At 40.5% G+C, this 14,449-nt stretch overlaps 2 protein-coding genes across 3 annotated transcripts in view; one reads left to right on the top strand and one right to left on the bottom strand.

The window, feature by feature from the left end:
• LOC134840432 (phosphoinositide 3-kinase regulatory subunit 4-like) overlaps nt 1-14,449 on the bottom strand; it is a 236,219-nt gene that overhangs the window by 44,910 nt on the left and 176,860 nt on the right. The window contains exons 1-2 of one of the 2 annotated variants that reach the window (XM_063856221.1): nt 11,665-11,733; nt 11,203-11,430 (exon numbers count right to left, since the gene is read on the bottom strand). In XM_063856221.1, coding sequence (XP_063712291.1) covers nt 11,203-11,358 — 156 coding nt within the window. In that variant the 5' untranslated portion in view covers nt 11,359-11,430; nt 11,665-11,733. Of the gene's footprint in view, nt 1-11,202; nt 11,433-11,664; nt 11,734-14,449 lie in introns of those variants that run through there. The other variant, XM_063856220.1, reaches the window with a different exon arrangement.
• Nucleotides 1-14,449, top strand: part of LOC134840436 (androgen-dependent TFPI-regulating protein-like) — a 183,940-nt gene that overhangs the window by 123,418 nt on the left and 46,073 nt on the right. The window lies entirely within an intron of this gene.

Raw genomic sequence — 14,449 nt, 5'->3', positions numbered from 1 at the left:
ACCTTTTTTGATCTCACGACGAAGGCGACGCACAAGGGTCCCGATTCAGCATTCCAACACAAGGGACCTTTTTTGATCTCACGACGAAGGCGACGCACAAGGGTCCCGATTCAGCATTCCAACACAAGGGACCTATTGAAGAGGATTATATTCGTGAGTGGTTTAATGTTTGGGATAATATTGTCGGAGTTTTCATTGGTACTTTGGATATCATTGTTTATGGATTTCTAAGCCCAGTTTTCAAAAGCGAACTAAAGAACGAAGGAAAAAGATTACTAAGTTGGACAGCGGGTTTGAGGAAAACGCCCATCTTCGTTCGCAGCCCGACAAGATTGGTTTCGGAACAGAATTCGGATCTAGGACGAGAGACAAATTACGAAAAAACGCCGCCGGCACTCATTTTGAAGTAATGAGTTTAATATTGCAATGTGAGCAACCTCAACTGGACGAAAACTTCGATCCTCAGCAAATTGGAAGGTCAAAGCAGTCAAATTTCCCTTCTCTAGTGAAGTGGTCAGAGTGTTGAAAGGACCGAAAGAGTGCAGTTGGACAAGTGCAGGCCAGCTACAGACGTTTTGTGGAAGTGATAGAAGCAATCAAAGAACAACTTCTCTGCGTCTGGCCGATAGTTTCATAATCCAAAACCGGTGTCGCCAATCTCCAATTAAAACTAAGAAGTTTCCAAAACTTTTAAAACTCCAATTGTGCTATAAATTTAAATACGATGTCATTTATGATAGAAATTTTCCCGCAAGCTAGCCCCCGGTAATTTTTCTCAATACCTAAAATTTTTGGACAGTTCCGTTGAACTGAAATATCTTACAGTCGGTACATAGACAAACTGACTTGACATTTTTTCTCGATACCAAAAATTTTTTGGATATATGTGAACGGAATATTAATCAGTGAAATCGAAACATAGACAAGAGGTACTGGACTAGTTTTTTGGATTGGTTTATGACTCGAACCTACTGACCAAAATTTTCTGAAAAATTTTGTATAAAAAGTAAAAAAATTGCCAAAAAATCCTCAAAACGTCTCCAGAATTCTGCGAAACTGTGCTGTAAGATGACACCAACCTTATGTTAAGTGGTCTGGTAGCGAAATATCAGGCAAATTAAGTTGAGTTTTTTCATCCTCAGGTTTCTTCCGCGTGTGTTCTTGGAACTTAACCAATTTGCCTGATCCCCCACCCACCATTGGTGAAACTGAAAGCCAGTTCGCTTCGAGTAAAACAAAGCCGTTTCAGCCCGTCAGATTATTGACTTCGTTGCGTGACAGTAAAGTTAAGTGGTCAGGTACGGTGATATTAAGTGAGTTAAGTTGAATTCTTTCATCCTCAGGTTTACTCCGTGTGTGTTGTTGGAGTTCAACCGACCTACTTAATTTTCCAACCCCATTGGTACTTAAGCGTAACGAAGCCGTCGCATAGGTCCCCCAAGTGTATGGTATTCATCCTAGGAGCTAGTTCTTTGGATCACGCGCTCCGAAAACTTCCCGCTCCGTCCCAGAAGCGCGTCAAAGATACTTGCTTTACGAAGCCAGGTTTAAGTTTGAACTTTAACGCTAGGGACTCTCAGAAAACAATACAGTACTACCTTCATCACTACTTGTCGCACCGTAACGACCTTGTAATTTGGCACGACGCCATTAATAACTCGATAAGTAGGCACCGCAGCAACAATAAACGCAAGCTGAGTAGTGAGCAACTTGTCAATTTGTTATTAAGGTATAGGACAAACATTTGTGCGATCGTATACTGTAGACGGAACGGAACCGAGGATATAGAGGAAAGTTTAGGTTCAACAGGTATTCTCGTTCTCAACGTCGTTAAAGACTTTATCTCTAAGCGTAAGGCTAAGGACCAGGTACTAATTGAGAAGTACAAAGAGCTTCACCAGCCTCCTTCCCTTGAGTTAAAGACTCTCCTCCTTCTAAGGCGTTATAGCGCTAATCTTAACATCCTTAAGACACGTAAGAAGCGAAACCGCTTACCCCTCAAAGCTCGGAAAGCTATAAGAAATAGGCTTCAGGTAGAAGCTTTGAGACGTCAAGTTCCCCCGTCTTGTAAGCTAATGTTGATTTACTAATGCAAATTTGATTACGTACCAAAACAGTATCTCATTTTATTGATTGTTTTCTATAAGTGAGCATCCGTAGAATATTGTCAATTTGTGAAAAACATGGACGAAAAATTCCAAAGTAAGATACGCAAGTTATTCGAAACCCGTCTAAATCTAGAAAATGAGCTGCTTAAAGGTCACTCATTATTACTTGAGTACATTGAGAATAATAGTCGCACTACAAAAATTGATAATGCTGTTTACAAATGTAAAATTGCGTTGGAAAAAGCTGTCGACGTCAATGAGCAATTAATTAGGTTAGCGGGAAAAACGGAAAATCCTGAAAAAATTATTGCTCAGCAAGACCTTTGGCTTAAGAAAGTAACCGAAATGAACGATAAAGTAATGCACGAAGCTCAGAGTTACAAGATGAGCCTTGAACCTTCGTCATTTCCAGCAGCCGGCATTACAGGGAGCAAGGGATCTTTACAACAAACTAGGTCTGAGACATCCTCACGCTCGCACAAAACAAGTGAATCAGCAGCACGAGTATCTGAAAACAGGTCTAAGGTCTCTAATCAGTCTAAGGATAGTAGAAAGCTTGACTCACATAAGTCTGATAAATCTGCTTCCACTCGTCATACGTCGACTGTTCGCACTATGTCATCAAGTGAGAAACGACATGAGTTAGCTTTAGTAAAACGACGCCATGAGGAGCTGGAAAGGCAGTATCAAGTGTCTTTAAGACTTAAAGAGCAAGAGAACCGTCTTAAGTTCGAACAAAGTCAGCTGGAACTAGAGCAATTGGCTGAAAATCATAAAAAGCAACTAATTGAAATGGAATTGAAAGCGTTTGAACTTGAGGACAGTTCATCTGAGGTTAGCGAGAAGGTAGCGGAAAGTAACTTAACAGGAGTAAGTCAACCTATTTCAAAGGTAGCAACCGATCGAACTAATGATTGGGTAGACTCTGTTAGTTCACAAGCACCTCCCGACATTGCTAGTGCGCCAGGTTTGCAGGCCTTCACTCGTGTACCCATTTCGTCAGGACCGACGACTTCCGCCCTCCTTGCTAATGCAATTCACACCAGTAATAGTCATAACCATGAGCACACAGCATTTAGTGACCCTGGAATCCATAGTTATGGACATCGGGCTATGCCTCAATTTGGCAGTGCAAGCCGTTTGCCATTGCAAGCTTCTGTTTCATTCCCAGCCTCTGTTCCATTCCCAGTTAACAATATGCATTCTAGTGCACACGTGTCACCACCGTCTGCTGTTCCTTTACAGACCATGAGTTCAAACATAACTAATGGTAGTTTTGCCATCGCGCAACCGGAGTCATTACCTGTCCCAATGTTACCGGCCCAACCAGGTTCTGGTTTTGTTTCTTTGTCGCCTGCATTTGCTGGCGGTGGCTTCTCATCTTTTGGAGTAAACCCAACGCCGGTTTTCTTTTCGGCACCTAATTGCCATGCAGCGCCAGTCCAGACGCAACATAATCTTCCCTTTGTTCCGCATACTGTGTCACCTAGTATCAACGATTACTACACAAGTGATGCAAACTTATGGCGATTGGCTGCTACAACTCCAATCGTCACGCCTGCTCAGTGTTGTAATGCTGGAAACATTTTTTCTAATGTGACAACTGTTGTCCCATCGTGTAACACCGCCGCTCCTTATACTAGTGGTGGGACTGTGTATTTTAATACTCCCCCAGTTCATCCACAACATGTTCCGCATTTCGTCAATCATACTAATACTGGTTATCAGCCAGTCAACGAAGACTACGCACCGTCTTCTGCTTATCCGAACCAAGGTTGTTCATCGGATCGACCTCTCTCCGCTCGTGAATTGGCGGAATTATTGATGCATAGCCGCAAAGATCATCTTCCTGAATGGAAGTTGGCCCAGTTTGACGGCAACCCGTTAAACTGGCACGAATGGTTTGGTCAGTTTAAGTCCACCGTTGATTCCGCTGTTCTCACCGATGATACGAAACTGACATACTTAAAAACGCTCGTCACAGGCAAAGCAAAAACCGCAATTTGCGGAGTTTAGTTATAGTGGCGTTATGTACAAGGATGCACTGGCCACCTTGCAACGGAAGTTTGGGCAACCACATGCCATTGTTGGTGCGCATCTTGATAAGCTGAATACTTTTCCTCCACTTAAGATGCACAATTCGGAAAATGTCATTAGTTTCTTCTCTGCAATATCTGGCCTCGTAGCAGTTTTCAAATCATTGTCTATCAACGATGATCTAAAGAGTGTTAACCTGTTAAACCAAGCTGTTAGTAAACTTCCGCCTAACCTCAAGGAGGCTTGGTCAATGCATACTGTTAGACATAATTGGCAGCGACCAACACTCTTAGACTTTAACAACTGGTTGAAAGAAAAGGCCGAGGGGCATGAAAGATTACGTTTACTCAACTCTAAGGCAAAAAACGAGGAACCAGTTAAACCAAAAACAACCAAAGTTTTTGCAGCCAATAGCCAGGTAAGTAGTAAGGCTCAGGATAAGTCTAAGTTTCCGCCGTGCGTTTTGTGTAAGGGTAGTCATGCATTGTGGAATTGTGCTGTTTTTAAGGAAAAGAATGCTACTCAGCGAGCAAAATACGTAGCTGAACAGAAACTTTGCTTCGCTTGCCTTTAATGGCAATCATAGTTTCCGGCAATGTTCTAGAGCAAAAAAGTGCCCGAAGCCAGAGTGTGATAGCACACATAATGTCTTGCTCCATGGAGCCGAAAGAATATTTCCTCGGAAGGAAAATTCGAAGGTCTCGAATAAGGCTGGAATAAACAAATCCAAGGAGAATACAAACACTTCCACCCATGCCGCTGTTAGTGATGTACATGACATTGAATCTTCTAAAGGGTTGTTGCCAATTGCAACACTTGGTGTATCCTCGGATGTAACCAGTCTCCTGACGTTGGTTCTTTGTGATAGTGCATCGACTCACTCCTGGGTATCTTCGTCACTCGTAAACCGTCTCGGCTTAGTAGGGGAGCCCGTTAACTTGTCAATTAGTGGTTTCAATTCGACCACCGTTGTTGAGACTCAGAGGGTCAAGTTTACAGTTTCCTCCGAGCCGAATAATAGTGATTTCGTATTTTCTCTCTGTGCATATGTTAAAGACAGTATTCGGATTGGTTCCGAATTAATCAACATTGCTGATTTGCAGAATAAATATCCACAATTAGCACCTATTAAGCCCATTCAATATACTTATGAGGACGTTGAAGTTATTATCGGACAAGACTACTACCACGCCGTTAGACCCATTGAATTCATCTTGGTTGATGATAAAAACTCACCGTGTTCCGTTCGCCTACCGATAGGTTGGGTCTTAAGTGGTCCGTTGCCGCCGTCCGGTAATTCTACTTCTTCGTGTTTCAAGTGTGTTGTTGAAGATTCTTCTCTGACCGACCAGATAAAATCCTGGTACGAGTTGGAATCGTATGGGGCTTTCAAACAAGTCGATGCCCGTTCCGCCGCGGATAAACATGCTTTATCCATCCTCAATTCTGAAACCGTTCACAATGGCGAAAGATACATTGTGCCTATGCTTTGGATTGATAGTAATGTCAGTCTACCAAACAATTATTACTCGTCACTCGCCCAATTTAAATCATTGGAGAGAAGGTTAAGTAAAGACCCTGAGCTGCGCGAAAGATACGCAGAAACAATTAGAGAGGACATTAGGAAAGGCTATGTCGTTACCGTCGAACCGCATGATCCACGTAAGCGTTCCGATCGCGAGTGGTATCTTCCGCACCATCCCGTCGTAAATCCGAATAAGCCGGGTAAGGTGCGCCGAGTCCTTAATGGGGCTTCTAAGTTTCACGGCACATCCTTAAATAAGTCCTTATTGGTGGGTCCTGACCTACTCCAAAATTTAATTTTGGTGCTTTTGCGATTCCGTCAACATAAGTACGCCGTCTCCGCGGATATAGAGGGTATGTTCCTCCAGGTAGGAGTCCTTAACCGCGATCAAATTTCGCTCCGTTTTTTGTGGCGGGAGGATACCACTTCCGATGTGGTAGTTCATCAGTACACTCGCCATATATTCGGCCCACGGGATTCGCCTACGTGCGCCAATTTCGCGTTGCGAAAAACAGCAACTGATAATATGTCCACATACCCTGAGGCCGCCTCAGTCGTAAATGAAAAATTTTACATGGACGATTACTTGGATTCATTCGAGAACGTTACCCAAGCAATTAAAACTAGTCGCGATTTGGTTTCCTTACTAAAATTAGGAGGATTTAATTTGACTAAATTTGTCAGTAATGCTGATGAAATCACTTCAGCAATGAACCCCGAGGAATCCGAAACCTCATCTTCACCCATCAAGGAAATATGTAACGGTGCCGAACAATCATCACACGTCTTAGGTCTTAAGTGGGACCATGTGAAAGACACATTGGTTGTTAGCAGAGGCGTGGATCGCCCTCTCGATAAAGCAATAACTCAACGAACCGTCTTGAGTTTCGTCTCTTCTGTGTTTGACCCTGTTGGGTTAGTAGCTCCATACACAGTTAGGGCCCGTCTTTTACTTAAAGATATTTGGAAAATCAGTGGTCAAAGTTGGGACGACGAATTGCCAGAAGACATAAGAGATAAGTTTCTCGAGTGGCACTCCGGTCTCCCTCTCTTAGGGCAATTGACTATTCCCCGTTGTTACTTCACAGAGCTTGTTGATCAAATTGAGCTCCACATGTTCGGTGATAGCTCGCAGGACGTTTTCTGTGCTGTTGGATTTTTGCGTGCGCGACTCGCGAGCTCACATAAAACTCAAATATCCTTCATCTTTGGTAAAGCTCGCGTTGCGCCCATGAAAGCGCTATCTATACCGAAGCTAGAGCTTCAAGCTGCTCTGCTCGCCACACGACTAAAAGATGATATACTGACCGCCCTTACCGTCTCTATTAATCATGTCTTTATGTGGACAGATAGTACAACAGTTTTGCAGTGGCTAAACTCCACTGAAAAATTACCTGTATTCGTCGCTAATCGTGTCGGCGAAATCCTCGAGTCGACCACTATTGATGAGTGGCACCATGTTCTGAGCGGCAATAATCCAGCTGATACCGGTACGCGGGGGATTTATTCGGAAGCCCTCAAGGATAGCAGCTGGGTTATTGGTCCGAGCATTCTCAGGACTACTGATTGGCCGTTTATACCCGACGAACGTGTAATCAATAAAATTCGTTTGAAGGGTCCTTCTTGTGATGTTGATAATTGCTTGGAGACATCATCTTCCTTCGTCACCGATGTCACATCAATCAAACATCCCGAACACGGGTTCAATTGGGAAAGGTTCAGTTCCTTTACAAGATATAAACGAGTAGTCGCTTTTATGTTGAGGGTGTTGCCTTCACATAAGCATTTTCGTGGTAAAGACTTACGAATCACCGACCCTACTGAACTTGATATTGCAGAAAGCAAACTGATTCATCTTGCTCAGATGGAATCCTTTCCCGTTGAGTTAAAAGCACTCACCGCTGGCAAACCTATTAAGAATAGTAGTAAAATTGCCACATACTCGCCATTTATCGGTCCCGCTGGTATCATTCGTTCCACCGGACGGATTGTGCGCTTAGTGAATACCGAGTTTGATACTAAGCACCCAATAATACTCGACGCCCGACATACCTTAGTTCGTTTGTTGGCCCGCAGCCTCCACCATAAGCATTTTCATCAAGGATTAGATTACATGCGCTCCGTTTTAAATATGAAATATGCAATACTTGGGTTGCGTCGACTACTGCGGTCTATCGAAAATCAATGTGTGACATGCCGTAAACGCAAAGCAAGCACCATCCAGCCAATTATGTCCGATTTACCGGTCGAACGTCTCGGATACAAGCAACCACCCTTCAATCATACGGGTGTGGATTACTTTGGACCGCTTTACGTTCCGGTTCGCAGAAGCACGGAAAAAAGATGGGGATTTCTTTTTACTTGCCTCACCACCAGGGCTGTACACCTTGAGATTGTACCGTCTCTGGACACCAGTTCGTGTGTCATGGGCATTGAACGGTTCGTTGCGCGCCGTGGTACGCCAAGCACAATCTGGTCGGATAATGGCACGAACTTCGTTGGTGCGGAAAAGGAATTACTTGCCTGCATCAAGAGCTGGAATGGCATGGCTCCGACCATTTTTGCACACAAAGGTGTTACTTGGAAATTTAACCCGCCAGGCGCACCCCATCATGGCGGCTCCTGGGAACGCCTCGTCCGAAGCGTGAAGCGCGTGCTGTACGATATCCTAGGCAGTAGGCGAGTCACTGAAGAGGTGTTAGGAACAACACTCTGCTTAGTTGAACAGGCTTTGAATTCGAGGCCAATCACTCCCGTTAGTACCGATTCACGTGAGTTAGAAGCGTTAACCCCAAACCATTTTTTGCTTGGACAACATGCCACAAGCTTTCCTTCGCTTTTACCCGGGGAGCACTTCGATCACAAGAAAAGGTACGTGCGAGCGCAGTCATATGCTAACGCGATTTGGTCTCGTTGGCTTCAAGAATATGTTCCCTCGCTGAATAAGCGTGTCAAGTGGCACACTCATTCTGACTTCACTCTTAAAACAGGCGATCTCGTGTGCGTGATTGAGCCCGATAGCCCGCGTGGGTACTACCCTCTCGCCCGAATCGTCAAGCTAAACTACGGACAGGACGGTTGCGCCCGATCCGCCCTTGTCAGGACCGCAACCCGTGAAGTCACGCGGCCGACCGTTAAGCTCGCTCCGGTTCTTCCTTCTTCAGGGGGGGAGGATGTAGCAATGCAAATGTAGAATAAAACAAGTATAGATGCATATAAAATAAGCTCAGTTGGCCGAGTGGCCTAAGCTACCATAACGCCGATTATATAGGTTAACAGTTGACGTAGGTTCGAGTCCCCCACCTGCCCATGTATTAATATACTAAAAACGGGGGTTACATCCTATTTTAACTGTTTTTTGGTTCTAATTCGGTTCAGCCTTGATTAAGGTTGACCGCCAAAAAGAGCAATTTGTCTCAAGGACATTACCGACCGGTTCTTGTGGCTAGCTTGCACCAATTTGTTTATTGAAACTGTTGAATCGTTGAAATTATGAACATGAGTTATGTGAGTTTTTGGCTTATTTATAAATTATTGACAATGAATGTCCGTATTGCCGAGAATACGAGTTAAATATTATTTTCCGAGCCGTTTTATCTAGTTTACGGAGATTGAGCGCACAGTCTTCAAAAAAGGCAAGGCAACTCAACTGAAAACATCAAGCTAGTTTTGTTACTTATAAAGCCGAGTAATAAAGCTGACAATTTTAGACAAAAATCGTCAAAACGAAAGTCTAATTTGAACTTGAAAGTACAATTAGAGTGTACCCTTCTATAAATATCAATCAAGTATGTAACGTAGTTGGTCTTGGAAAAAAATCAGAAACTCTGACAAAAACTAAACCAAAAGCGATGAAATCGAAAAATCTAACAAACCGAGATATTTAATCGAACATTTAGATGATCATAAATTGGCATATTCTCTTACGAGACAAAAAGATCCTTTTTTCTTTACACAGGCGAAGCTGCACTTTGCAAACAAAGGCAAAAAAAAACGCCAGGAAGAAGCTTTAAAAAGGTCAAAAAGAAAAAACATGAAAAACTGAGTTTTGAAAAATGACTTCTACGGGAATTGATCCTCAGTCCTCGGAAGTTCAAGTTTTCCAGTTGACTGCTCTTCACAATTGTGACACTGGTGAATATAGAAACAAAAGAAAACCAAAAAAGCGGCAGAGAACTTCAAAATGCGCAAAAAGCACAAACTTTACAAGAAATAGTTTGGAATGTAATGAACTAAAGGTAACCACACTTTGAATGTAACAAATTGGAAATTATTAAACAAACTGTTTATAAAATATTCATTTTAAAAATTTGACGAAAAAGACTGCGTTGGGAAAGTTTTGAAATGGATTTGATAATATTGTACTGTTGTATGAAACAAACAGCTTTCTTCGGCTAATTGGATGAACTAAGAATGTATTAATTTTGAACTTATTAGTTATCAAACGTCCAAGCACATTATTCAAAAGCACATTATTCAAGCGAGTGCCGGACATCAAGCCGACGGGACTTCAAGCCGAATCGTAAAATTAGGGACTTCAAGCCGAACATTTTCTCATTAAGTCATGAAATAAGGTTAATTTGAAAACTTTTTTGAAGAATTTCTCAATTTCATGATCTGTATTCTGTAATTATTAGCGTTTTCACGAAATTTAAACCTCCAAATGATGTTTAGGAAAGTTGAAAAATAAAACACGGTTGAAGGTAATTTTCTTGTTTATAATTTATGCATTTCAAAAAACGGCTGATATTAATAACTAATGCCAATCCTAAGTAATTCATTGTCATAAATAACGCTTATTATGGACTAAACTAGCCTAAAATTTTGAAAAGAAACGTTTTACAGATGAAAAAATAATAATTTGAGGTGCTTGTAAAGTTTAATTTTCGGCCTGAAGTCCCTTCGGCTTGAAGTCCCGTCGGCTTGTTGTCCTAGACCCTATTCAAGCATGTGCTACTAAACGGCCAATTTAGCTTCCTGTTTTAAACGTTCTACCAAAAGTAGCACTAATAATTGCGACTTCGGTTCAATAAAGTAGCCTTGTAGTACCTCACTGCGCTAAACAATTCAGAAAACAGACTCTGAATTACACTAGAAAAAGCATAAATAACCATAAAAGCACGTGCTGTATGCTGCATCGACTAATTAACAAAGAATAAGAAGGCAAACGACAGACCGACGAAATATTGTTGAAAGTTTTCAGTTTGCAAAATGGTCAGGTCTTGACCGGATTCGAACCCTCGACCTCAATCGTACCAGGCATGGACGCTACCTCTAGACCAATTGTTCAGAAAAAATTGCTAGCACGATTAGATTTCGAGACTCCGCTTGTAGACGTATCGTTTAAATCGGATTTTTTCCCATTTTGCAGTGAAATTTTCTCAGTAAGCAAAAATTGACATAAATGGCTGTGCTTATTTTGCGTTTTGCTTGCATTAGTGATACGATGTGCGAAGTCTAATTGTCCATCTTCAATTTTCACTCTAATAACATAAAAGATGCCACACGATAATGACGTGATGTATGATTTACCTTCGCCACTATGGATACATTGGGTGCGTTTTTGGCCCTGACGACCTTCATGAACCTGGTTGAGCCGAGAGACTGTGTCTCGAAAACATGTCCCTCTAGATACTTCTCCACAGGCAGGATGATATTGGGCGCAATCGCCGCCAGATTATTACCCATTTTATCTAACACACGGAAAAAAACACACAGGAGAGGAAGAGTGCTTGGGACAACACTACATTTCGTTCTAATCTGAAAAAATAAATATCAAAATCATCTTGAACACGAGCATCGAATTACTAAATAGAAAACTATCAGAATTTAAACAATAGCTCCCTTTCGAATTTTTCGGAACTTGAGCTTTGAATACCATGCATTAATAGCAGCCAGTTGCTGTGTAAGTAGCACAGAATATTTCAGCCACCGAATTATTCTTCGAAAAATGTATTTATTTAATTAGTATTTTCATATTTCGTAAAAACTCACATTTTTCTAAGTTCATGGATTATGTACACTGTCGAAATGGATCTTCACAACACTTCCGCTACCATTTCTTCTCTCAAAAGTATATGCAAACTAAGTCAGGATGGTGATGAATAATACAAAGCTGGAGAAATATAGAACTTGTTCAAGCTTGGCGCTATAATAGAACATCGAATCGAGTTTGAGCTGTCAATTAATGATGTTCCGCACATCAATGTTAATTTATGCATACTGTAAAACTCTTTTTTGTGCGGACTGTTTTGTTACACTACTCCTCATAATAAACTACTACTTTTGATCAGCAAACAGACAGTTGGTAAAGAGAGTCAATGAACGCAAGGAAACGAGCCATTTCCGTATTTGGAGAGCGCAAGTTTTTCTAACTTTTAGCAAAATAATTCGAACTAGCGCGTAACGAACCTCCGGTGCTTCTAATTGTTAACAACTCAAGAAAAACTGCATATATTGGAAACAAGATCCGCATTCTTTGAGTGTTTTCTGACAGCATCCAATTACAGGGTTGGTAATAGTAATATCAAATTTTGTGCAGTTTTTTTAATTCAAAGTTTTTTATATCTAAGTTCTTTGAAAAATTAAAAAAATAATAAAAGGCGGCACATCTTGGAAACTAAAAGCCATTGAGCAGTCGCATTTGCACGCAAGATTTGCAACTCCTGAGAGTGCGCTCACAGTGCCCAACTACAGCGTTGAATTTTCAAAAATTGAAGAAAAAAAAATTAAATTTACGTTTTCTGAAACGTTTTCGAAAAAATCACAAACACGTCATATCTCGAAAACTACAAGGACTTGAGCAGTCATACTTGGAGGGAAAACCCACAACTCCTGAGAGTACCCTGTCAGAGTTTCACTATAGAAATAAGAATTTAAACTTTCTGGAATTTATTATATCTCAATTCATTAAACATTCTTTTTAAAGAAGACAAACGTAACATATCGGAAACTAAGACCATTTGAGCTGTCATATTTGGAGGGAAAACCCGCAACTCCTAGGAGTACCTGTCAGAGCCTCACTATAGGGATGTGACTTCAAGTTCTCTGGAATTTATTATATCTATATTCATTAAACATTTATTTTAAAGACAAACGTAACATCTAGGTAACTAAGAGCATTTGAGCAGCCGCATTTGGACGCAAGATTTGCAACTCCTGAGAGTGCGCTCACAGTGCCCAACTACAGCGTTGAATTTTCAAAAATTGAAGGAAAAAAAATTAAATTTACGTTTTCTGAAACGTTTTCGAAAAAATCACAAACACGTCATATCTCGAAAACTACAAGGACTTGAGCAGTCATACTTGGAAGGAAAACCCACAACTCCTGAGAGTACCCTGTCAGAGTTTCACTATAGAAATAAGAATTTAAACTTTCTGGAATTTATTATATCTCAATTCATTAAACATTCTTTTTAAAGAAGACAAACGTAACATATCGGAAACTAAGACCATTTGAGCTGTCATATTTGGAGGGAAAACCCGCAACTCCTAGGAGTACCTGTCAGAGCCTCACTATAGGGATGTGACTTCAAGTTCTCTGGAATTTATTATATCTAAATTCATTAAACATTTTTTTTAAAGACAAACGTAACATCTAGGTAACTAAGAGCATTTGAGCAGCCGCATTTGGACGCAAGATTTGCAACTTAGAACTCCTGAGAGCAACCTCACAGTAGCCAACTACAAAATTAGAAATTTAGAATCGTTTGAACTCTTAAAACTTTCTTTAAAAAGTTCTTTAAATTAAAAAGAAATCATAAAACACGTCATATTTCGAAAACTACAAGAATTAGGGCAATCATATTTTAACGCAAGAGTTGCAAAATCCTAAAGTACAGTATTCAACTGCAGGGTTGGAATTTCAACTTTTTGATTATATTTCATTTCGAGTTTCCTTAAAAAATTAAAAATAGTCGTATCTCATTAACTTAAAGGATTTGGTTGTTCAAAATTGGAGGCCAAATTCGCAATCTCTGACGGAACCCTGACAGCATGCCACTATTGGTTTGTTTATGTTGTCAAAATTGATGAAACAATCCTTGTAATCAAACTGGAAAAACAAATTAATTCTTAACCATTGGAATAGCTTAAAGGTAAAAAATTCTATCGTTAAACATACAAAAACAAAACGTTGAAAAAGCTTCAACATGGCGAGCTAGTGAAGCCCGGGTTTAAATATATAATAAATTAAAAAATAATATACCATATATATAATAGATTCATAAAAGCATTAATATATATGAATGCACTTCTTTAGTTACTAGAGCATTTCAAGACACTTTTCTGAAAAAACCTTCAAGACTTACACATTCTTGTTTTGAATTTCAACTAGGAAAAATGAATGCACACTGTAGTTGTAAGAGCGTTTTAGGACTTTTTAGGGAAAAATTGAAAAAAAATCAACAAGACCCATTTATGAGTCTTCACTACGTTTAGTGACTCCTAATCATTCAGACAGTTCTTCATTACTCCACAAAACTAGAAGCAACAAGGATAGCTGGCTACTGTGCAAATACTGCAAAGTGTTCCGAAGATAGTCTTAAAAAAATACAAAAAAAACAGGATATGAAGAAAAAATTAGAGCTCTGGCAAATTCGAAATGACTGAAAAAAAAAAACATTTTTTTTTTGAAACTTTGATTCCCTAAATGGCGTTAAAACCTCCCAAAATCTATCTTTTCTTAAGTAAAATTAAGCTTATGCACAAATAAACTATTGTAAATTAAGCAAAATATAGATTGAGCATAAATAAGCCTGCTCGCGCGCTCAATTCACTC

This window comes from Symsagittifera roscoffensis, chromosome 2, assembly GCF_963678635.1.
Source record: "Symsagittifera roscoffensis chromosome 2, txSymRosc1.1, whole genome shotgun sequence".
In the NCBI taxonomy this organism is placed as follows: Eukaryota; Metazoa; Xenacoelomorpha; order Acoela; family Convolutidae; genus Symsagittifera; species Symsagittifera roscoffensis.
Note: the sequence above shows the minus strand (reverse complement) of the source record. Positions and strands in the feature narration are given on the sequence as shown.